Source organism: Salvia splendens, chromosome 2 (assembly GCF_004379255.2).
Source record: "Salvia splendens isolate huo1 chromosome 2, SspV2, whole genome shotgun sequence".
In the NCBI taxonomy this organism is placed as follows: Eukaryota; Viridiplantae; Streptophyta; class Magnoliopsida; order Lamiales; family Lamiaceae; genus Salvia; species Salvia splendens.
In genome coordinates this window covers 17598082-17623462 of record NC_056033.1, presented here as the reverse complement: position 1 = coordinate 17623462, position 25381 = coordinate 17598082, and the positions used below count along the sequence as shown (strand labels likewise).

General features: G+C 36.5%; 3 protein-coding genes across 3 annotated transcripts; 1 reads left to right on the top strand and 2 right to left on the bottom strand.

The window, feature by feature from the left end:
* The first annotated feature begins 6586 nt into the window (after positions 1-6586).
* Positions 6587-9782, top strand: LOC121790441 (probable ethylene response sensor 1). The gene is made up of 5 exons (XM_042188661.1): positions 6587-6754; positions 7374-8282; positions 8362-8730; positions 8980-9356; positions 9428-9782. The coding sequence occupies exons 2-5, from the start codon at positions 7383-7385 to the stop codon at positions 9636-9638; spliced, it is 1857 nt and encodes a 618-aa protein (XP_042044595.1). The 5' UTR covers positions 6587-6754; positions 7374-7382; the 3' UTR covers positions 9639-9782.
* An 829-nt stretch (positions 9783-10611) lies between these two features.
* LOC121790463 (60S ribosomal protein L19-1-like) lies at positions 10612-12485 on the bottom strand. The gene is made up of 5 exons (XM_042188672.1): positions 12330-12485; positions 11500-11622; positions 11049-11362; positions 10902-10966; positions 10612-10819 (listed from the first exon to the last, which is right to left on the bottom strand). The coding sequence occupies exons 1-5, from the start codon at positions 12439-12441 to the stop codon at positions 10795-10797; spliced, it is 639 nt and encodes a 212-aa protein (XP_042044606.1). The 5' UTR covers positions 12442-12485; the 3' UTR covers positions 10612-10794.
* Positions 12486-17569: 5084 nt separating this feature from the next.
* LOC121790453 (exopolygalacturonase clone GBGE184-like) lies at positions 17570-19674 on the bottom strand. The gene is made up of 5 exons (XM_042188665.1): positions 19457-19674; positions 18964-19263; positions 18575-18864; positions 18280-18499; positions 17570-18031 (listed from the first exon to the last, which is right to left on the bottom strand). Exons 1-5 carry the CDS (start codon positions 19628-19630, stop codon positions 17801-17803), a joined length of 1215 nt encoding a protein of 404 aa, XP_042044599.1. The 5' UTR covers positions 19631-19674; the 3' UTR covers positions 17570-17800.
* Between the last annotated feature and the right edge of the window lie 5707 nt (positions 19675-25381).

Sequence of the window (25381 nt, the reverse complement as noted above, 5' to 3'; positions counted from 1 at the left end):
GGCTTCCCCCTTCATGGCAAACGAAATTGCACGTAGGCGATAATCCTCCTCTGTTGCATCATTCGGTCTCTTCTGAATACCACACAACTTACTGGATTCATTTAAAAACTCGTACGGACACTCATTTCTACGCCCAGAGAACGTTGGCAATATGCCGAGTACGTTTGTCTTGATCTCAATAGTCCGCTGGCGTGGATTCATCACTATAGCTTGAGCTGGTTCTCCATCTAAATGGACAGTTAACGAACCGATCTCTGGATCTGGATCTACTACTTGCGCCATGACTACTTCCTCTATTTCTGACTCTATTTCCGACTCTGTTGGTGACTTGGGATCCTCCCTTCCCGATGAACTCCAATCCTCTTAACTTTCCAAACCGAACGGAAATGGATCTCCCGTAGATAACCCTGATCTGGTGGTGACCGCGGATGCTGTATCCTTGATCTGCCAAATAAATCTATCGTCCCTCCACCCAGATGAGTTACTCCAGAATCCAGTCCGCGAGCCTCTGCTCATAAACTGAAATGAAAACACGTAGACTAGACATAGAATTAAAACCAATTTTGCTCAGATTCACGTCGGGTGCTTAATCCACTCCGGATCCAAGCAATCCGAACCCAACAACAACCACAATCAGCTCCATAACTTCCGATCTAACAGATCTACTCCGATCAACTCCGAATTTAAACGTTTCCACAATCAAGCTACAAAACAAATTCAAACCTCCGATTCATTCACCAACAAACTCCGATCACTCCGATCCAGCCATTACTCTGCTCAGTTTCCGTAAACAATTGCGAAACGCATCCAAAACAAGTAAGGTAGCTCAAACTCCAGAAAATCACAACGGCAAAAACAGAAATCAACATTATCGACATAACAGAAAATTAAACTTGCATAAAACACAGAAATAGTCGATAAAACAGAATACCGAGCTTCGAACAGCGAAGCTCGGTGGAAACCACAAAATGCGAGAAATTAAACGGGAACTTGTTTCTTCGCCCTCAACAGGACGGTGTTACACCACAGCTTAAAAATACGAGAAAGCGGAAAATGAACCCCAGCGCGAAACCCCCTGAATTTCCCTCTAAGAACTCAAGTGTATAGAAAAGTGAACTAGCTGCAGACTGTTAGTGAGGTCTCCACCGAGAAGATCCCTCCAGAATGCATGCATCCTTCCTTTTATAGACACGGACATAATCTTCTAGAACCTTCGTAGAAATCACCATTCTACCCTTCAGTTCTGAGATTTACTCCGTCTTGCAATTTCTTTCACAATGTTCACTTATTCGCCAGTTTCCTCGGGCGTGTGATTGCCTCCTTCTTTTCCTAGACCAGGCGAATTTCTTCTATACACCTGGCTTAAGACATGTGTTATGCCCAGCAAATTCATGAATTTATCCCCTAGACCTATGCATGAAATTAGCCTTATCAGCTACCTTCAAACATTGTTAGATTATGTTCATTTTCCAGATTTTGGTGTAGCCGATGTATAAATTTTCGTGGATTAGGGTAAATCTAATTGTTCTTTAGGATGTATCTTTGGAGATCTGGTGTAGCGTATACGATTGCCGGTCGGAGATTTTGTTTTGGTGGTGGAAGAGGGTGTCGGGGTTGTGGTGGTGGAGGAAGAGGGAGGCGACGGGAAATATGGGGAATCCTAGGGTTTCCATCGAGAGAGAGAGGTGGCTTTTCCAAAATTAAAAATAGTTTGTTTTATTAATTTTATATGTAGGTTTAATTAAATTTTAATTACGTCTTAAGCTGATTAGATTTAGGTAAGTTTATTATTTTATCATTTAAGATTATAATGTATTGGTATTACTTGTTGGTAAAAATTTTGTGCCCTTTTTTAAATTAATAATTGGGCTATGATTTACTTTATTTGGGCTGTATTGGTTGAGATTTTAGTTTAATTCTTATTTGGGTTGTAGTGTTATATCTATTGGGCTACTTATTTTTGGTGTGGCATGTTTTTAGTTAATATTCTATATTAACTAAATAGTAGACAAGAACTAAATTTAATTGTTTGCTCGGGATAAAGATTTATGAAGTTTGTAATGTTGGATTCGTTTGGTCAAGGTTTTTTTTTGGAATTATTTAGAGTTCATTTATAGTCTTATCGTATCTTAAGCGGATTTAAAATCTCAACATTGTTTTTGAATATTATAAAATGTGTCTACGAATTTCTGACATTTATGGAGTAGTGTAAATTGTTGTCTAAACCATTGTATAGTTTTACTTGCGTTATTATTTTGGTCGAAATTAGTCCATTTCTTAATTTTTGTTAATAATATGTCAATTTAGTTCATTATAAATTTAATTATATATCAGTTATTTCGATTGTACTAACCATGTGTTTGCATTTACTATGTGAAGCTAATGTAGGTGTATCTGTTCAAAAGTCTATAGCTAATTAGGTGGTTATGTTTTGAAGGGACAAGTGTTGGTTGGCCATAATGTTGGGCATAAAGTTTTGATTCCTCGAATGTCTTTAATTCCTTCTGATCCAAGGTTGCCATTCAAATTTCAGTGACGACAATTTCATGTGGTTGTGTCGTATGCAATGACCATTAACAAAAGTCAAGGTCAACCTTTGGCTCATGTTGGGTTATTCTTACGAAAACCAGTCTTCAGTCATGGACAATTGTATGTTGTTATATCTAGAGTTACAAGTCGTGCAGGTTTGAAGATTTTGGTTTGTAAACATGACGATGATGATAGTAGGGGTGATTCGACTTTTAATGTTGTTTACAAAGAAGTTTTCCAAAACTTATGAACTATTGGTGTGTTTTTGTTTTCTTAAGATATGATCCCTACATATGAATATTTGTTTTTTGTTGATCACGTTTTATTGAGCTGTTTATTTTATTCCATTTATCCGATTGTTACTTTTTGGTCTTTATTTACACATGTTTTATTTTCTTCTCTTTATATTCTGTATTTGTTTTTACTACTAATATTTTATTGTAACTAACTCATACTCTTTGATCTTTATTTACATATAGTTTAAAAATCTTATGTCATGTGCATGGCACGATGTTGACATTAGTATGTGATAATATGAAGGCTTCAAGTTTTTCAGTTTCTAAGTTCTTTGGCCTTTTATGTAATGTAACCTCGATTAATTAGTTTATGGAGTCCCTTAATGTTAAAACCTTTGAGGTGGCCTCCCCTGTCTTATAAATAAGTGGAGTTTGGGAGAGTAGATCACACCAGCGTAAAGTATTCTCTCTTCTCTCAAGCTTTCTATATCATAGTGTGCATCTTAGAAGCATTATCTAGCTCGATTCTCGGAACTTCATCAAGTTCATCGGTGCCTAGCGTGTTTGAGGTGCTTCTACACGCTAGGAGGAAGTCGTTTTGTCTTTAGGGACAATACGTCATTCCGTAAGCACTAGCTGGGGCGTAATTTGTCTTGCGAAAAGAGGGCTTTCCTCGACTCGACTTTTAGTTTGGTTTGTTTTATTATTCCGTTGTAATTTTCATTCCTCTTATTGTTGTTATTTTCCTTTTGATTGTAATAGTTAGAGTACCGCTTGTACACGGCTCGGGTATTTCATCTCATTCTTTATGTAATTTTATTTTATATACTGAGTGAAGAGAATAAAGTAAGAGAGATAATAAAATAGAGATAAAAGTGTTTTCATTTTTAGTAACGGGTTATCTTGGTCGGTATAAGCTAAAAAGGAAAGTGAGTCATCTTCAATGGAATGAAGGGAATATAAATAAAGGTTTTAGATGTGTTTTATTGGGTTTTTGTCCTTATTGATTTGATCCGATAAAAATTCTGTAATTTTTGGGTTGAAAAGGTTCGAGTGGCCTATTTAAAACTTATATTATTATCTATTTATTATTTTTTAGAAAAATGCTTGAAATTTATTCTCTAAGTTTGTATGAATTTAATTTTAATCATTTAAATTAGGGTTGAGCAAAAAAACTGGAAACCGAATATCCGAACCGAACTAAACCGAAATTTTGAAATTCGGTTCGGTTTTTTCAATTTTTCTGTTCGGTTCTATTAATTTAATATATTATATTATATATAATATATATTATTTTAATATATTCTACTATATAATAGATATTATATGTATTATTAATTTTATATTAAATATAAATATTCTATTAGTATATATAAAATAAATTACATATATATATATATATTATTTGTTTTTTTGGGTTTTTTCGGTTCTTTTCGGGTTTTTCGGATTTTTCAGTTTTTTAAGTTCGATTTTCGATTTTTTCGATTTTTCGGGTTCGGTTCGGTTTGGATTTTGAACTAAATTCGGTTTTTCGGTTTTGGCAAAAAAACCGAACGGAAATCCAAATACACACAGCTAATGTAAATCGAGATTTTAGCGTGCAATGAATTTGTATACCACACGTGCAAATACTGGATCACATGAATTATGGCATATAGTATAAAAGAAAGGAAAGGTTAGACTTAAAACTCGTCTTTAAATAGGAACTAAGTACCATCAAAGATATTATATTTGCTGTCACGAATTCTGGAAAAATATATGAGAGATGAGGATAATGGTAAAATAAGAGAGATGAAAATAATGGTAGTTAAAGTAGTATTATTGGATACTGAGATCTAGATTGATTGATATCTAGTTTAACATGATGCACAAGCATCTTCCCTTCTTTGGTACATCTAACCTAAATAATGTGATATGGAACCTAAATATTAAGAATAATGCTATGCGGCCACATTATGGCCAGCCATAAATTAAGTAAATAACAAAAAAAATTGATTTTTTTTTCAAATTTTTAGTTTAATACTATTTGATTTTACTTTTATATCATCTTCATTATATGTTGCTCAACATGTTAGTGTTGTTCTTTCGTAGTTTTTGCTCAACTTATTACTACTGTCATTTCTTGATTGTTGCTCAACGTATACAGTAATTCGTGATATTAATGTGTTTTACGTAATGGAATTCAAAGATAAGTATCAACTCACAAGTCCATTCACACACATATAAGTTTATATCGGTAATTCTAATTTTTTTATACGTGTAAATGAACTAAATTAACTTTTTATGGCCGGCCACATTATGGCCATTTAGCATCACTCAAATATTAAATTCAGACAATACGTCTGCCACGTTTTTATTATTTGTCCCTTTGAGATGTGGATATGCATCTAATGGTAGCTTAATATGTTTCGGTGGGCTAAATGTCGTCATACTTCTACCATCTTTGCTAACTCTTGTATATTTTTTAACAAGTTTAATAAAATATGTTTTGACTATCTATCACAGCTCAGTCCTCAATTTGATGTAAATATTGTATGCCAAATACTTCCTCCGTTCCCAAAGAATATACACTTTGAGATCGACACAGGGTTTAATATAAAATTGATAAAGTAAGAGAGATGTTGAGAGAAAAAGTAATTAAAGTATTGTTAATGGAGAATGAGTCTCACCTCATTAGAAAGAAACGACTTTTCCTAATAAGAAAGTGCATACTTATGGGACGGACTAAAAAGGAAAGAGTACATATTCTTGTGGGATGGAGAGAGTATATCTTTGTTTTCTTGCAATTCTAAATAGAAATTTGCGAATCCACAATTGTTCCAATGTTCACCCAATAGATACGATACCTCTTCCCTTATCATCCACTAGATTTTCAAATTCAGAAGTACTCCTACAAATTAGAAATACAAACATAGTTCAAAGACTTCAAAGATATGGCACTATCTCCAAATGTAAATGCAGTTAGTTATCATCATCATTATTTCGAAATCAGTAACTAAATGGATCTGTACAAAATAATTGCTCACGTGAATCATTTTCCATTCCAACTATCTCATTTAACTGTAAAAACCAACATATTTATCCCCCCATTATATATCCCAATTTTCTATTTTGGTATATCTCTTATTAATTATCACACTTCATTTTTAAACTCTACATTTCGCTAACTCAATTCCACTCATGTTATTATATTATAAAAACATACTCCCTTCGTCCTATAGAAATATGTCATATTTCATTTTTCGTCAGCCGCATAGAATAGTCTATATCCATTTATGACAACTTTTTTACCCTTCTATTATACTTGACCATTTATGTACCCAACATTCACTACACAATATCAGCTATTTTTTCTCTTTTTCTCGTATTTTACCAATTACGCATTAAAACATGTGTCAATTCTAAATGACCTATTTCTATGGGACGAGGAAGTATAAAAGTTAGACCCATATAACACTAACTTTTTCAACTCACTTTTTTTCGTACTCTCTCGTTCCATTAAATATAAAACATTCGATTTTCTGCACATGATTTTATGTAATGTGGTTTTGTGAGTTAATGAAAAAAAGAGTAAAGTAAGATAAAGAAAAAAATAGAAAAAATGTTATTTTTATTTTTAATGAGACAGATGATAGATAGTATTTTATTTTAAAATCCGAATTAACTACCCGAAAAAGAGATAACTTTTCTGTTATTTAGGCCGGCCAATAAAATGCGGGAGTCACACGTGCAAGCTGGGGTTGGATCCAATGCAGTTGTCACACGTGTGCCCAAATTCATTGAACCACAGCTCTGCTAGTCTCTTTCATCCCCGTGAATGCGATGCCTCAAATCGAAGCTATAAATGTTTTTTTCATTTTATTTTCCCTCCACCTTACTTTTTCATGACTCTCCTCCTCAAAACAATCCAACCATTTTCCCTTCTCAAATCAGACTCTGCCAACTGAATCGATGCTCTAGGATTGGCTTCATGTAATTTTGTTCATCAGGTATAAATATATTTAAATAAAAGTAAGATTTGTGATTGAAGTAAGTTATGTATGATCCGATCTCTACCTTTTTTGGTAATGGATGAGTAGTTTTTTTTTTCTTCTTTACTTGCTAATCTATAATGAAGTATGCCATGTTACAGAGTTAAAAAAATCTCCAATAATAGTACTCTCTCCGTTCTGGCTAAGATGGCACATTTCTTAGTCAGCACGCACGGGATTTTATAAGTTGTTAGTTAATGTGTAGAAAGAGTGGGTGTAAGTATTAAATGCAATGAGAAAAGAGTGTTAATATTTAATTGGATTGAGAAAAAAAGTGGTTGGGTGGAATAATTGGAAAAAAGAAAAAGAAAGTTACCAAAAATAGAAAGTGTGTCATCTTAGCTGAATTGTTGGATAAGATCAATTGATGTGGAAGATGTTAGTAATATGGAATTTTTTTTGAAGAGGCACATGAATGTATAAGTGGTGAAGTATGTGTAGCACATTGGTATTGATTCATAAGTAACAAGTTTTAGTTAGTTATGTGATAAATCAATTTAATGGATCGTTAATTTGGAATCCAGATAATGTTCAAAATATAGTAAAAAACACAATGATGTTGAACCAATTGTGATAGGTCCCTCTAATGGAGTCATGCGACTGCGTCGAGAGTCACTGGCCCGCGGATGGGGTCCTGGTGAAGTACCAATACATATCCGATTTCCTAATCGCGATCGCGTACTTCTCCATTCCCCTTGAGCTCATCTACTTTGTCCAGAAGTCTTCATTCTTCCCATACAGGTGGGTGCTGATACAGTTTGGTGCTTTCATCATTCTCTGTGGAGCAACTCATCTCCTCAATCTCTGGACATTCACCCTTCACTCGAAAACCGTTGCGCTTGTCATGACCATAGCGAAAGTCTCCACTGCTGCGGTGTCCTGTGTCACAGCGCTGATGCTCGTCCACATCATCCCGGACCTGCTCAGTGTGAAAACACGGGAGTCGTTTCTGAAAAACAAGGCCGAAGAGCTGGACAGAGAGATGGGACTTATCATAAAGCAGGAGGAGACGAGTAGGCACGTCCGGATGCTAACTCACGAGATCAGAAGCACGCTTGATCGACACACTATTCTGAAAACTACTCTTGTTGAGCTTGGGAGGACCTTGGATTTGGAAGAGTGTGCCCTGTGGATGCCGTCTCAACGAGGATTGAGCCTGCGGTTGTCCCACACTCTGACGAATCTGATACCGGTCAGATCCACTGTTCCCACGAGTCTTCCAATTGTCAACGAAATCTTTAGCCGGGCTGAGGCAATCCATATTCCTCACACATGCCCTTTGGCAAATATTAAGCCTCTCCATGGTGGATACATGTCTCCTGAATCTGTCGCAGTTCGTGTACCGCTCTTGGACCTCTCGAACTTCCACATCGACAACTGTCCTCAGCTGTCGGCTAAGAGCTACGCTGTGATGGTTCTTGTTCTTAGCGGAATCAGGCAATGGCGCGACCATGAGCTTGAGCTTGTAGAAGTCGTTGTTGATCAGGTTCGTTTTTTTTTCATGTCCTTTTATCGAAAAGTTTGAAATGAAATGATCCTCTTGTCTTGGTTCGTTCGATGTTTAGGTGGCGGTAGCTCTGTCTCATGCTGTGATCCTGGAAGAGTCCATGAGGTCTCACGATCAGCTGGTGCAGCAGAACGTGGCGCTGGATTTAGCTCGCCAAGAGGCAGAGCTGGCTATCCATGCTAGGAATGACTTCCTTGCTGTAATGAACCACGAGATGAGGATGCCGATGCATGCTATCCTATCTCTATGTTCAGTACTCTTGGAAGCGGAGCTAGGTCCGGACCAAAGGGTCATGATCGAGACCATACTCAAGAGTGGCAACGTGCTGGAAACGCTCATCAATGACGTCTTGGACCTCTCAAAACTGGAAGATGGCAGCCTTCATTTAGAATCAGAGTTATTCAATCTTCAAGCAGCTTTTGGAGAGGTGATGCATATATATGTTTGTAGGGACATGATTGATTAAATTGATAACTGACAACTACGTTAACAATCTACGTTATAGATGTCAACTAAATTTAGTTGACATACAAATGTCTTCGTGTTGATAAGTTGTTGACATAGTTGTCAGTTATCAATTTAAGATAGTTGTCGACCTAACAAGACCTTGTGTTTGTATATCTTCACTTTTAAGTGGCTTGCCTGTTTGATTTAGAGTAGTTGTGTTGAAGAACAGGTTGTGGAGTTGATAAGGCCTATTGCATCAGTGAAGAAAGTGTCACTAACTTTGAAAATAGGTCTTGACTTGCCCGTGTACGCTACCGGTGATAAGAAACGGCTGATGCAGATCATACTGATCGTGGTTAGTAACGCCGTTAAGTTCACAAAGGAAGGCTACATCGCCATTGAGGCATCCGTTGCAAAGCCGGAAAACGTTAGGGGCTCGCCACCTTCAACAGACATCCATTTTTACATGAGAGTGCAGGTTCGAGATTCCGGCTGTGGCATCTGCCCAACTGACATCCCACGTCTCTTCACCAAGTTCGCCGATCCCCAAAACTCACCCACCCGGAACCGATCCTGTACCGGTCTCGGCCTTCCAATTTGCAAAAGGTGCACATCAGTTTTTTTTTTCTGCTTAATTTTACTCAATTTTCAGTTTTACTGAGCAATGAAGTGAACAGGTTTGTGAACTTGATGGGAGGCTACGTGTGGGTTGAAAGCGACGGGTTAGGGCACGGCACCGCTGTTACGTTCGTAGTCAGGCTTGGGAAATGCGAGAAAGCGAACGAAGCTGGCTGCATCGTTACATCCGTAGGCAACGCAACTCAGAACGCCTTCTTCAACTACGACGCCGGATTGAGCTCACATTACGTGACAAGAAGCCTTATTTAGGAAATTGTGTGATTTACGTGATGATAAAAAGTTTAAGGAAAAAGTTGATATGGAAATACAGTTGACAAATCATGTGGAGAAGATCTTAAGAAAAGATCTGTAATGAATTTATACATGAGATACGTAAGATGTTGGCTCCTCGCATATTGAATGGGTGTTCTTTCATCACAACTAATTCCAAACATAAGGATGAATCAATGAAAAATCACTTCAACTTGAGTCATGCTATCCAAAAAGGTACTCTTTCCCACCCATACTAGTTGAGGCATTTCTTTTGACTCGGGATTTAAAAAATTTAATACTCCCTTCGTCCCACTTAAAATGAAACATTTAGAAATCAGGACGAAATTTTATATAACATTATTTTTTGAGTTAATGAAGATAGAATACAGTTAGAGAGATTAAAAAATAGGATAAAGTCATTTCCATTTTAAGAAAGGTTTCATTTTTAATGAAATACACAAAAAAAAGAAAAACATTTCATTTTATTTTTAATGCGACAGAAGAACTATATGTTAAAGGTAAAGTGAAGAGAAAAATGACAAGAGTAAGAGAGATAATAGAATTTTTGCCAAAAATAAAAAAATTAAATACCTTAACACAGCCCAAAAATAACAACTAAACTATCTTGAAACAAAACCAACATTTATATATGTAAAAGGCCATTTTTTAACATCGTATAAAATACCTGAATGAAGCTACAAAACATGCAATGTACAACTTTAATATTCCCTCCATCCCTAAACAATGAACTATAACCTTATTAATTTGTACCTAAAAAGTATGAAATTTCTAATTTTGGATTAGTTAAGCAACACATCCCCCCTATACATCATTTTATCTCTCTTACTTGGCCAATTATGCATTAAAACAGTGCCAAACTAATTGTTTATAATTTTCAAGTACACCTGATAACAATGATATTAGATAAACCAGAAATTATAGCCCATATCAGAACATGCACATAAAGATATAAGAAATCAAATAGGAGTATAAATCAACTTATGGAAACATAATAATTTCAATACTCCTTTCACTAAACATAGTTATATGATAAAAGCAACTCAAAATTAAGGGTGTAAAAGAAGGGTACAGTTCTAGCAAAACCATAAACAGGACGCCCGATGCCAGTAATTGAAACTATTCGTCAAGTATATCACTTCTTCAACTTCTTAATTGGCCTACAACAAGAAATAACAAATATCAGATGATAGAACTTCAAATCACAGCCGGTGAATTGAGCTGCAATTGCAATACACTTACTGTGCTGGCTGAGCTGTCGGTGCAGGGGCAGCTGCTGGAGGTGGAGCTACCTTCTCTCCTGGTCCCTACATTGGTTATGAAATAGGATGTTGGGATTAATCAAATCCAGGAAAATTACTATACAGTTTCAGAATCTTGACGCTATACCTGAGCAAGACGTTCTTCTCTCCTAGCAAACTTCCTTTCCCTGCTAGCCTTGTTCTTTGCTCTCTTGGCCTCAAACTGGTCGGACAAGGTCTTCTCCCTAGCCTTCTCAGCCTTGGACTTGTGAATGCTCTCCATCAACACACGCTTGTTCTTGAACACATTTCCCTTGACCCTCATGTACATGTCATGGTACATGTGTTTGTCAATCTTCTTTGCCTCACGATACTTGCGGAGCAGACGCCTCAATACTCTCATCCTCCTCATCCAAAGAATCTTAGTGGGCAACCTTGCTTCCCTGGTACCCTTGCGCTTACCTACAAGCGTTAATCGCAAATAAACAAATAAATTTGCTCTTAGTAAGGAAATGATAACAAAAAAGTATTAAACTACAAATAAAAGAGTGAGAAACCCTTTGCGGTATAAATGAAAGCAAAATCACGCAGAACTATACCATATCCAGAGTGACGTCCCTTCCTCTTTGCCTCCTTCATGCGGCGGGCACGGGAACGTGAGTGGATCTTGGTTGGCTTCCTGATAATGAAACCATCCTTAACCAACTTCCTAATATTTTGACCTGCGTCCAAAAGAATATCCCTAATTAAATTGTGAGAATAGTAATGTATTCACATAATAAAACAAAAGAAATAATAATGATGATATATGGACTAATGAAGCAATTCCAGGTCTGGTTATGTGATATGTAGAACTAAATTTAGCATTTGTCTACCCCACAGCTCTGACTATCGATAACCTACCAACATGTACTATTGCATTTTTATATTCTATGGATATATTCGCACCGATATCATGAACAACAGCAGATCATTATTATATAGTTCTAAGCAAGTTATAGACATTCTGCACCAGTTCTACTCTGAAGATATATAGAAATCGTGCAATTGCACCGTGAATCCGAAGCTATGCCTAATCATTTCAATTATCACCAAATCCACTAGGTGGCCTGATTACATACAAATCCTTATACAAGCTCTAAGCAAATAAATCTTATGCTTGTTTATCCAAACACAAATTAATCCAATTTATCAATAAGCATCCAATTTTGTGCTTTTTGAATTAATTTAGGAGAATTAGGTGGCCTGATTACATACAAATGCTTAAACAAGCCCTAAGCAAATAAATCTGAAATTGTTTATTCACACACAAATTAATCCAATTTCTAAATAAGCACCCAATTTTTTTGTGCTTTTTAAATCGGACTTCGAAAAACACTGGAATGATAAAATAGCTCTGAAAATTTTGAAAGTAGAAAGCAGAACGTACGGGAGTTGGCCATGGAGATTTCGTTAACTTCATTAGGGTCGAGCCAAACCTTCCCCTTGCCGCACTTCAATACGCTGGCGGAAAGCCGCTTCTGCAGCTTAAGCGTCACCATCTCTCCTCTTTCGCCGGTGGTGGATGTGATGGGAAATGAAGTGAGAGGCGAGGATGATAAGATTTATACGGCCTGTTGCCTAGGGTTTTTTGAAGATTGGGCTTGTTATTTCCTGGGCTTTATATAGGTAGGACCATTTTTTCTTTTGGGCTTCGATTGACCACTGATCCAGTATCATATTCCACTGACTTTTGGTTGGAGACTTTTCACGATGGTGGTGAAATAGGTGAAGAAAAAAAATTTGTGGTATGGAGTTGGGTGATATCTTTAAGTAAAAAAATTTAGGATGCACATTTGAATTTATGAGAATTGATATTTGGACTTCTCAAAAGTGGTCCCAACTATGTTGGAAATAAGGGCCCGTTTTGTAGCACGGATTGGATATAATATGATAATTAACTTGGGATTAAATTTTTGGGCCCAAAGTAGGATAACATCTTGATAAGATTTTTGGCATGGTGTTTTGTAGAATTGATATTGCTCAGGATTATTTCATAGATAAAACATGGGACGACAAATATGCCCTGTTCGATTATTTCCAACTCTAATTAGAAGTTTTAATTCTAATCATTTTACTGGAATTCAAAGCAATGACTTATTCCATCTTAGCAATGGCAAATAATCAAAAAAACTTCACAATAATCAAGCATTCACTTTTTATATTATGGAGCAGAAAATTTGGAAACGAGCACCAATGCTCTTAGGATTAAAATCAAACGAAGAAATCTACAGAAAATTTAAGGAGGTCCAAGATCTAAAAGAAATCATCACTGCCTCCAATTTGTGTAAAATTTTCAAAGAACACAACATTATGTGGCAACAATGAATTCATAGAATAATAAGTTCAAGTTCAGAACAAAACAACTATGGTGGACTAAATGATAGAAAAAATCTATTGAAGCAATTTACAGAAAATCAAGGCTCAGATTTTGAATACCAACATCATCACTGCCTCATATAAGCCAAAATTGAAGGAGGCGACGGAGGTAAGTGAGTCAGCGGTCGTGGAGAAAGGCGGCTATGCACCGGCAACCACTACCACCGGACACACCTGCACTGCAGTCGCCGGGCATTTTTGGCACAGAGAATAAGATGCATCGACTTCAATCAATGGAGAAAGAGAGTGAAGAGATAGAGTGATGGAGTTAAGTGTGTCGGCGACGTGGAGAGGGCGGTCATGCGCCGGCACCGTCGCCGGCCAAAGCATCGTGCAGGGAGAAACAACTTTAATTGACGGAGAGAGAAAGAGTGTGAATGAGAGGGGTAGAAGATGGAAATCACATTTTTAGGGATGGTGGGTCGGTACGATATACCGTACCGACCGTGTCATACCGCATACCGTACTGGAAATTACGGTATGTCAAAATTTCATACCGATACCGTACCGGAAATTCGGTATGGTAATTTTTGATACCGTTACCATACTGTAATAACGGTATGCGGTATGGTAACGATTATACCGAAAAAAACCTATTGTATCCAAAATATTTATAAATGTAATATATATATTACATTTAAATTTTTTTAAATTTTATTTAATATAATATATATATATATATGTAATATATATTATATTATATTTAATATTAATATATATATATAATAATCTATCGGTATATCGAATTTTCGATATATACCAAAGATTCGGTATACCGCGGTATACCGGTATACCGTGGATTCGGTATAGCGCGGTATAGAAAAATTGATATCGTTACCGTACCGAAGCACTGCGGTACGATATCATACCGTACCGGACACTGCGGTATACCGAAAAATCGGTATTTTCGGTATTTTTCCGGTACGGTAAGTCCGGTATTTCTGTACAATTTCTCACCCCTAAATAATAATATAGGCCAAATAGTGCAAAATGTTGATGTTGACACGGGCCTGGACAGGCTTTAGAAAGCCCGACGAGCTTTTGAAATTTTTATCCGGTGTACAAAACAAATGGAATACATAGGTTTAAAATCCTAAACCTACTTTATCCCTGCTACAATTGGACTTCTCGAAAATGGAAATTCTTGATCAATGGCTACAATTGGACTAGCACAAATTAAATAAAGATTATAAGACCATTTATTAAATTTCCTTTCTTTTACTATGTAGAAGTTAAATATTACTCCCTCTCCCTCTGTCCCATAAGAATATGCACCATTTCCTTTTTAATCTGTTCATAAGAATATGCATTTTTCATTTTTGGAAACTCCTTTCACTCTAGTGGGAATCATTCTCCATTATCAATACTTTAATTACTTCTTCTCTCTACCTCTCTCTTACTTTTCCAATTTTACTTTAAAACATATGTCGAACACAAAGTGGATATTCTTTAAGTACGGGGGAGTAATTAATTTGTAATATTTTATTTTTAGTACTTTGGCATTATTCCATGTATTTGCAAAAGAACTTTTATTTTTCCCATCAACAAGAAGACAGACGTCCTTGTCAACTATTTACACAATACGATTAAACAATAAAATCCGAACATACACAAAATCCTATGTCCATTTGACATTCCAAACAAAATAAAGGCGGTATCTTAGACCATCCACAATAGCGCCCAGCCGAGCGCCGGCGCTGGGCGGTCTATTGCAGTCGCCCAGCGGACGAATGGAGAGAGAAACCGCGCAGCGCTGGGCGCTTTCGTGGCGCTGGGCGGTGCGCTGGGCGATCCGCTCGGAGCTATTGCAGCGCCCGGATCGCCCAGCGCACCGCCTAGCGCGAAATTTAATTTTTTTTTTTCCGAAACACTATATATACGCGCTTTGCTCGTCATTTTCATTCGCACCACTTGTTTTAACGAGTACTCTCTCTATCTTAATTTCTGTACAAGATCAACAACGGGAAATGGATCTCAACAACGAGCCTAGTTCCGGGAGTAGCGGGCACAAACTCTGTCGATCCCCGTGGGAAGTGGATGGGGTCAGATGCCCGGGTACTACAACATGTACCCGTGGCAGCAGATGTTTTCCGGGATGCCAACGGGGGGAGTCCGCCGGGGGGTTTCCGGCGATACCGGGGTGGGCACCAACGGGATGGGCACCCGGGATGCAGATGATGCCCGGGGGGGTACCGCCGACACAGGGGACTCCGGGGGTCGTACCGGCTACACAGTGGACTTCTGGGGGGTCCCCGGCGACGACGGGGGATGTCTATCGCCCCAGTTTTAATTTTTCGACTGGTTCTTCGCACACATCGACCCAAACGCCCTTGGGGTTTGATAGTTTCTCCTTAGATGATTGGTGTTTGATACGATCGGAGCTCCGGAAACTCTCGTTCAAGGGGGGGCAGAGCGGGGGCGTGGCGCCCCAAAGAAGAAGGGCAAGAAGAAGGTCGGCGAGTCATCGCAGCCGGGTGAGGAGGAGGTACGGAGGAGGTGGACGGACGAGGAGAACGTCGCGCTCTGCAAGGCGTGGGTGAGTGTTTGCGACGATCCTCTCGTTTCGAATGAGAAGAGGATCGTCAACATGTGGGGCAAGATAGCAGCAGCCTACAAGAGATTTTGCCCGGAGGGGAGGCCACGCAACGGGGAGGATTGCCGGAAGGCCTGGAACCGAATCAGGGCTGTGGTCTCCCGATTTTCGTGTTTGTACACCAACGCACTCCGCATGATGAGCAGTGGCCAAACGGAGGAGGACTGCAGGAGAATAGCGGAGAAAGCCTTCCCACTGAAGGGGGTATACAAGGACTTCACCTACTGGAACTGCTATCTTGTGCTGAACTAGTCCGAGAAGTTCCGAGTTGGTGTCGACTCTGGCTGGCCGAAGAAGCAACGACTGAACTACACCGGCGATTTCAGCGGCAGCAGCGGTGGTTCCCACGACCTCCCCGAGACGACGCAGGAGTTCTCCACGCCGCGTTCGGTCGGTGGCCGACCTCGCCCGATTGGGCGCAAGCGCGCTCAGCGGGAGGCGAGGGGGAACGCCGGGGCTTCCCAGGAGGTCCAGTCGGCATCCCCCCTTGGCCAATCCACCGAGGATCTCAAATTCTTCGCTCGCGCCCAAACGCGCGCTCAGTTGATCAAGACGATGGCCGAATGACGGGTGGCGACGGATCCCGTGGAGAAGAGCGTGCTTCAAACCTTCCTCATGAGCCTACAGGACGAGTTGGAGGCGGCACGGAGGGAGACCGGCTGCGGCGGCGGCGGTGGTGGCGGCGGCGATGGTGGCGACAGCGACGGAGGCGGCGACGACGGAGACGATGAGTGAATTGGCACTCCTTTTTATTATTGTATTTTTTTAAAATTAATGTATTTTTTTAAATTATTGTACTTTTTTAAATTTTAATAGTATTATTAAATTTTTCCCGTATATGTCTCGTAAATTAAATTTTGTATATTGTGTGATTGTTAATTATTTCATTTTGTATATATTTGTTAATAGTGATGTGGATATTATGTGGCTAGGCTATGGCTGGGCTATTGCTGGGCTATTTGCTTGTTTTGATGATGTGGCAGGAGGATTTTTAGTGCTGATAATGTGGCAGTGGCTGGGCTATTGCTGGGCTATTGCTGGGCTATTCCTATTGTGGATGGCCTTATGCAACGTCTGACACTCGCTTAATTTCAAAACAAAACTTAACATACAAAGGGGTAGGAAAAAGACGATAGAGACACTTCGGAGAATGGATACATCATCAAAAATTAACTTCTTTAATTAAATAAAAAAAATACGTTTAGCCGATCTTATTTTGTAATGCATACATCATCAAAAATTAATTTATGATATAATTATTTACTTGAATCCGTCCTACAAGAATATGCACTTTCTAATTTTGAAAAGTCTTTTATATCTAATAAGGTGAGACTCATTCTCCACTAACAATACTTTAATTACTTTTTCTCTATATATCTCTCTTATTTTACCAATTTTACTTTAAAACTCGTGTCATCCCCAAAGTGTATATTCTTTGGGGACGGATGGAGTATTATTTATGACACCATCTCCGCTTAGCGGCGCACATAATTCTTAATTGGGTAAAATTTGACTATGCATATGAAGTGTAGATAGAAGATTTGAACTGAAAAATCAATTAAAACTAAAATTTGGATCATAGTTTAAGAAGAAACCATTAAAATAAACAGTGTGTAATATATCACAAGAATACAATTATATGTCTATAAAAAATGCAATAATAAGAAAATAATCTGTTGATTTATTTATTCTAATTGCACAATCCTTTCTAGCGTGCAATTTCTCCATCCGGGGCGCTACACGAGCAACAATAATATTATGCACGTAGCATCGCAAATACACAAGCAAATAAAATAAAATAAAAAATAAAATCAATGACTGACAAAAAATTACTACTACTAAATTTGGTCATTAGCTCCATCCTTTTTGATGTATGTTAATAAAAAAGCCTAGCACTTGGGAGGAGGAGGGTTGACGGTGCCGGAAGGCTTGATTCCGATGGCGCTCACACAGACGGATTCAACGGACTTGGCGGCCCCCACAGGCTTCAAGTCAATGTCAGCCAATTCAATGTTTTCGCACGGGTTGGTTGTGCTGCAGTTGAACAAGATAGGAATCTCGGAGATTGTGGTGCCCTTGATTCTTCTAAAGTGGACGTCACTGATTTTGACGTTGGATTGCTACAAGAAACCGGAGATGCATCATGTGCGAGCGAGCATGTAAAAAATTATATGCATAGATACTACTTCATCTTCTGTCCCATTAAAAATAAAAAATTTCATAAAGTGGAAATAACACTATCTCTGCTTTTTAATATTTTTTCTTATATGTTACTTTATTATTCTCTCTTCATTATCTCACAAAACAGCACGTAAATTTCGTGCTGGAAAGAAAATGTTTCGTATTCAATCAGACATGACATACGAACCTCAGCAACCATCTTGGAGAAGTAATGTTGATCGATGATGATGGGGTTCTTGACGTTATCCAAGGTAATATCTTCGAACACGATGTTGGTGGCGGTCATCACCGGCGACTTGTGGTAGCTCTTGATTCGGGCACCGTTGGTTGTGCCTGCCAAGGAACAGCTACTGAAGGTGATGTTCCCCACGCTAATTTCGTCGGGACGCTTCCCCAAACTCCCCACACTATATAACATCATTAATTTAATTAATTTAATTTAATTTAATTTAAATGATTACGTAAATAGCCCTACTACTCACGCAAGACCATGTCCGGGTCCGCATTTGACATTTTTGATTAAGACGTTTTTGCTGCCCGTGCCAATGGAGATGCAGTCATCGCCGGTTCCAATGACGGTGTCGGTGATCTCCACATTGGTGGCATTGCTGAGATGGATTCCGTCTGTGTTGGGGCTTTCCTCAGGGGCAGTGATGGTCATTTTCGTCACCTTGATGTTATCACTGTCGATCAACTTGCTATGGAATCCCATAGCGTCCAACAAATTTAGGTTGCTAATGTCCCCGTTTTTCGACGATTGGAACGTGAAACTCTATGTATTGCACAAACAACACCGTTAGAATTTTAATATAAATACAATACAATTAATACTCCTAAGTCCTGTCTTTGAAAAATGTTACTACTAACTTACAACGGGCATGTGTGCGTCTTCTTTAGCGTACTTCCATGCATTCGCTCCTTGCGCGTTAAGGGTGCCTCCACCCGTGATTTTTATGTTGTCCACGTGCTCAATCAAGATCCACTTCTCGTTGCTGTAGGAACTCGGGTCTGGATTTGCCAGCAGGGTGCCCTGAATATCGACGATCATTGGCGGTGTTGCAGTGCACTCTCCGCTTAGGATTACTTCCCCCATCATGAATTTTCCGGGCGGGATCAAAATCCTCACGCCCCCTTTGCTATCGCATCCGGCCCTCCATGCTTGAATGAACGACTACAAAATGACATTCATTATTATATATATAATACAAATAAATAAAGCTTTTTTTTATGTTGCGTGCGTCTCTCTATTGCACAACTCGCCCTCTTTTTGGCTTGAGCATTTTGATTTATATATAAAAAAAGCTTCATTTAATTTTCATGCATTAGCAGGATTACTATAAATTATTATGTGTACGAAGATTGACCATTGCATCATCGGTGGTGCCATCGCCCTTGGCGCCATATTTGGTGATGTCATAGACGGTCTCTGCCTGCAGGAGGCGGCGTTGTTCGCCGGCAGCAGCAATGGCATTGATAATGATCAAACAGCTTATGCTTAGGGCAAGGGAGCCCATCATATGAACACAACTTGTAGCCATAAATGTTATTCACAAATCCTATTTTACTTTATTTTTTCTATCCAGATTTTATTCTTTCTTGTTTTTGCATGTTATGTTTATCATCCGCCTTATATATGGGATTGTCTACGTAAAATTCTACATTTATTTCTATTTTTGGCAAGTTGTTGGTTAATTTCAGACCTATAATTTCTTTATGCTGTTCATTATTTCGGCTTGTTTTTAGCCACGGCAGAATAGGAAAAATGTGCTAGTTATGATGTAGAAATAGATGGATCCTGGATGCTTCATAGCCAATGGAATGGTTAACTAAAAAAACTAGAGTTAATAAGTAGTAGTAAATTTTTTTTAAAAGAATTAGAATGGGTGCTTCTAATCGGAAAAAAAATTAGATCCAATACGATTAAGAATCAATAGTTAATTACTTGAAGTATAGTGTAATTCAATTAGTATTGAAGAAAAACACTTGGTTAATTTTTCATTAATTCGTGTTTTTTATAGACTCTCTTAGTGATACTAAGATATCAGGAACACTTTAAATTTACCAAGATTAATAATCCTTTTCTAATATATTATAATATTAAGTTTAATCTATTTTTATTCGTGAATTTTGTTAAACCTCAAAATTTTCTAATCGTTTCTTTTCTATTTATATTTAAAGGACTTCGTTTTAAGCATCATCAAAAATATCATTATAAGCACAATTGTGATAATTGATCAAAATTAAAAAATTTTGAAATAAGAAAAATATGACAAAATTTTATTAAAAATATGTTATCCCCACGTATATATATGTATATGGTTTTATTTATAAATTTGTAATTTTTATCTATAAAACTTTAATGTTTCAAAATTAATATAATTGTGATTCATCATATTACAACATTCCCTCAGTCCCAAGGTAATTGACTAGTATTCTTTCTTGGGTTATCCTAAATTGATTTTCTTTTTTTTGCAAAAAAATTATCCTCTTTCATACCTAACTGTCTTTTCATCTATATTACTTTATTCCACCACTCTCTTCCTTTTAACCTTAAGACATCAATTTCTTAAATTTAATGCCCAAAAGAAATGTCATAACTACCTTGAGATGGATGAAATAATTTTTTAATAGAGTAAACTACAAAATTGGTCCATGAACTATGGATTTTTCTCGATAATAGTCTCTGAACTTTAAAAATATCTCCAGTAGTCCCTGAACTAAGGGTTTATTTTAAAATCAATCATTTTGCAATGTTTTCTCCTGAAAATGCCCTTTTGGGGTGATGGGCAATTTCGTATTTTCACATTTTTTATTTTTTCAATATGATATTATTTTAATGATTTACTAACTCTGATATTATTTCAAAATTATCTTCTTCTTCCCTTTGTCATCCTTCATTTTGTTTCATTTTCTAAATATCATATTTAATTTTATAAAATTAAATTTAAATTTTAAATTTTAAAATATCAATAAATTATTTTAATTAAAATTATTTTAAGTAAAATTAAAATTATTTTGATTAAAATTTAGTTTGAATGAAATTCCCACAATCCCAAGCAACCTCAGTTGGAAGTTGAGAGACATTACACACTCGACTAATATAACTTGAAAATCTCGGAATGAAAATTACACCTTGTTCGTTCGCCATTAAATATCTAATATTTTCATTCAAGAATATCCAGATATAAATATCTTCTTTTACTTTATTTTTAGTAAATTGACTTCATATTTCAACTAGTACCTTATTCTCCAAAAAAATATTCCTTCAGTCCATGAAAAATAGAGCACATTTGCCATTTTTTATTGTCCACGAAAAATATAGCACATTTTAAGAAGGATAATTTTCAACATCTTCTTTCTTACTTTTTTTCCCTTCTCTCTTACTAATAATATTGACCTCACATTCCACTAACAATCTTTTCTCTTATTTTTTTTCTCCTCTTACTTTTTCCATTCTCTCTTACTAATAATATGGACCCCACATGTAACACCCCGACTTTTTGACATCTTAGCTATTCTCAAAAGGGCGTTGAATGGCTAGAAAAAAAAATGTATCGAACAAACTTTAAAAACGATTAAAGAGAGATTGAACGTTTACGTTCGATCAAGAAGATTTTCAAATTTCGTTTAGTACAAAAGAATTGAAGTCCAAATAAGCAATCAAGTCCATAATGGTAAAGTACAAGTGTTGGGCTATGTCTAATTTCTCTTGAGCCCAAATGCTTTTATGCTCGGCCCAATAACTAGAAGATCAGCCACTTCGAAGCCCAAACCACGGCCCATGTCCGACCTGTCTGTCGAGCCCAGGGAAGCGAGCCCATGTCTCGGACAGCAACGTGGCAACCAAATCACCTTCCCCACCTACAAGATAAAAACAAGTCTCCTATAAAGGCATAAGAAATTAAAGAACTACTATTAGTTGAAAAGAACCAACCCTTCTTTACCAAAGATCACCAAAGAGAGCAAGTCAAAACCTGCACCTGCCGCAACAAACAATCCCATTTATTAACTAAGTACAAGGTACCCATATGGAGCCAACTTTCAGTTAAAGTTTACTGCAGAATCATAATAAAGAGGATTTGCTGCAAGAAGAGAACAAAGTAATATAGCAGCTCCATTAATTTCCCACGAGTACACACTCTTGACTAATTTTGGGGAATTGGTAGAATGAATTGGGGATGTCCCGATGGAGGAGGGAGTAATTTTTGGTCCTTGTTTAAAGTGGGCCTATTCCATTACTCATGATTTAATTGGGGTTGATTGTGTTTATGCTTTGGGCAATATTCAATTAGTGTAGGTTGGGCCAGTAACTTAAAATAAATGGGAAGAGAAGTGAAGTTGGGCTGCTTTGGTTGGGCCGATAATTATTTTTTGGGCTGAAGTCTTGGGTTGCAGAATTATTTGAACATAGAGTCGGACGAAATTATTTTACGAAGGAGCTTGGGCTGAAATTAATTTGTTCTTGTCCAGGAATTCTAATTAAGTTCTTGGGCCATGATTAATTAGGGGCATGCATTCTAATTCTAATTCTAATTAAAAGTTTAAGAATTTTCTTTAGTCTTGTTATTAAGTTGTGTTGTTTTTAAAAAGGTTATCTTCACGAGTTAAGAGCGGAGTGAGGAGAATTCAAGTTAAGGAGTTTTAAGCAAACGAGGTGGGTTTTCTATCCTATATGATTATGTGGGCTTTTCTAACCTACACTATAATTGTGGGCTTTATGTTTACAGTATAGATTTTATGAAAAGTGCTATTGTGAAATGATATTACGTGGGCTTTATATGATAGATGCTTTGAGTTTTTATGTTCACATTATATTCTGCAGTATGAATGCTTTCAGTTATTTACGTTCCCAATACGAACGCTTTCAGCTAATTTAAGTTGTCAGTATGTTTTGTCATGTCAAGTTTTGTTTTGAACTTTGCCTATCCGTTTGTCTAGCAAGGGCAATGTCCCTACTAGACCAGTTCAGTTTAAGCGAATTTGGGTCTGTAAGTGGGATGAGCCCATACATTCCCAATTCACACAGTTTTAGATATGGTATTTGTTCCAAGAAAAATAGATTGCAGTCACAGAGATTTTACTTAGAAAATGCTTTTAGTGTTCTCGGGCCCTTTAAGTCAAAACCCCGAGCTCACTCAGTAATGGCTTAACAAAACCAATTTCTTTTTAGTAAAATATTTCGGCATGTGTCCACTGAGTACACCAAGTACTCAGCCCTGCATATGTTTTAAAAATGTGCAGATTTAGCAGTGATGACGGCGGTCGGTGTCGAGCACATGCGATGAAGATCCTTCGATAGAATAGTACTTGGATACGTCGTGTCTCCATACACGATGTCATCTGCTCTTGACTCTTCCGCTGCAATGTAAAAGTCGAGATTTTATTCTCTTGTATCATGCACTCTGATATATTATTCGAGTTATTCAGTTCAAGTTCAGTTGTGTCACAATCTTCCCCTTTCTTCCCCGCTTCTTTCATCCTCCCCTGGTCGTGATCAACCGGGCTTTCTATCCTTAGAAAGTGCGGTCATGACACCACATTCCAGTAACACTACTTCTCTCTTACTTTTTTTTCCTTCTCTCTTACTTTACCGATTCCACATTAAAACTCGTGTCATTCACAATGTGTCTTATTTTTCATGGACGGAGAGAGTATTATATAAAAATAAGATTTATATTTTACTAAATTTTCTCTTTAATTTTATAAAAATTACGTTCGAATCAAAGTTAGACGTTTATTCATATGAACAGGCAATACTATGTCAACATTCATATAAAACCGAAAATAAAAACTATAACCAACTATCTATATAAAACCTGATTAAAAAATTACCCATATTATTATTAAGAATGAACTACTATAATAGTCCCTGATTTTGTTGAAAAATGCATCAATAGTCTTTAAAATTTTTTTATAGCATTTTTGATACAGTAAGATTAAAGTAACCTTATGCACTAAAAAAGTAAATTTTTAATGTTTGAGGGCATTTTAGACTTTAAATACTATTACACTTTTTTTGTACTTTTAGTTACTGTACTTAAATACTAGTATACTATTTTTATATTTCTATTTACTTAAAATAATTTATTGTCATTATGAGTTTAAAATAAATACAACTTAAAATAGTTTAATTATACTTTATTTATTTTTAAAATTAAATAAATCTAATAGTAATTTTTTTTCATAAAAATATTAAAGTGAATTATAGAAAATTCTTTTTGCATGTGATTTATTTTCACTTAAAATTATTTAATTAAATTTTTTTAATTTGAGAAGAAAAAATATTATACTGAACTATAGTAAATTTTTTACTTAAAAATGTTACTTAAATATTTAAATGTTACTATACTTAAGTGAAAAATAAAAATATTTTAATTACGTTAATTAAAATATAGTATCGTGAGAAAATATTTTAAAAGTATAATAATTAAAATTTAAGTGAATTATATCCATCGTAAATTAAAGCGAACTCTGGCGAATATTTTTAATAAAAAATATTAAAGTAAACTAAAGTAACTTTTTTTTATTATAAAGCTCAATCTATACGTTATTCAAGTAATTATTAGAACAATTTGAGTTAATTATAATTCAAAAGAACATATTTTATGTTATAAAAATATAAAATCAACTAGTACCAACCAATTAAATTTTTTTAGCCCGAAAATATGCTATATATTTGTCTAAAAAAATTGCAAGAATGAAGAGGTACCAAAAATGTGATTTCTTAAGACCAAAAATGCCCTCCATGGCCTTTAGGGGATTTTTTAAATGTAGAGGGGTATAAAAACCGACATATACCAAAAATGTGATTTTTAGGGACCAAAAAAACTATAATTTTTTTATGAATCATTGGTGCATTTTTCGACAATATCAGAGACTATTAGGATAGATCACTCTATTATTAATTGCGTAATCAACAATTTCATCAACTAACTATATAAAACGATCAAAACCACATCACTTAATATAAAGAATTTTCCCAAAATATCTAAACCCTAAGGAATATAATATTATATGAATTAAAAAGTTAATTTAATTAAAAAAAAATAATTTAAACCCCTCCTTATAGTTCCTCCGGTAATTAAAATGAATTCGAGCGGATGACAAAAAATTATTAGCCCATTATCATTTTATTTAAGTGTGGCCAGTGATAGCTATACGACGTGAAATGCAAAATCGTAACCGTGTTTTTTTATAAGTTTGACTTCAAACCTCCAGCAAGCCTTGACTTTCGCCAATGTGGGTTTTGACTTTGTCAGCTCCAGTTTATTAATATATTCTCCCTCCGA

Coding starts and splice junctions, on each gene's coding strand:
- LOC121790441 (XM_042188661.1), top strand. CDS start 7,383: ATGGAGTCATGCGACTGCGTCGAGAGTCACTGGCCCGCGGATGGGGTC. Junction 8,731..8,979: donor TTCAAGCAGCTTTTGGAGAG/GTGATGCATATA, acceptor GTTGAAGAACAG/GTTGTGGAGTTGATAAGGCC. Junction 9,357..9,427: donor GGCCTTCCAATTTGCAAAAG/GTGCACATCAGT, acceptor TGAAGTGAACAG/GTTTGTGAACTTGATGGGAG.
- LOC121790453 (XM_042188665.1), bottom strand. CDS start 19,630: ATGGCTACAAGTTGTGTTCATATGATGGGCTCCCTTGCCCTAAGCATA. Junction 19,264..19,456: donor GCACCACCGATGATGCAATG/GTCAATCTTCGT, acceptor GTCATTTTGTAG/TCGTTCATTCAAGCATGGAG. Junction 18,500..18,574: donor GGACCCGGACATGGTCTTGC/GTGAGTAGTAGG, acceptor GATGTTATATAG/TGTGGGGAGTTTGGGGAAGC.
- LOC121790463 (XM_042188672.1), bottom strand. CDS start 12,441: ATGGTGACGCTTAAGCTGCAGAAGCGGCTTTCCGCCAGCGTATTGAAG. Junction 11,363..11,499: donor GGGACGTCACTCTGGATATG/GTATAGTTCTGC, acceptor TAACGCTTGTAG/GTAAGCGCAAGGGTACCAGG. Junction 10,820..10,901: donor CCGACAGCTCAGCCAGCACA/GTAAGTGTATTG, acceptor TTCTTGTTGTAG/GCCAATTAAGAAGTTGAAGA.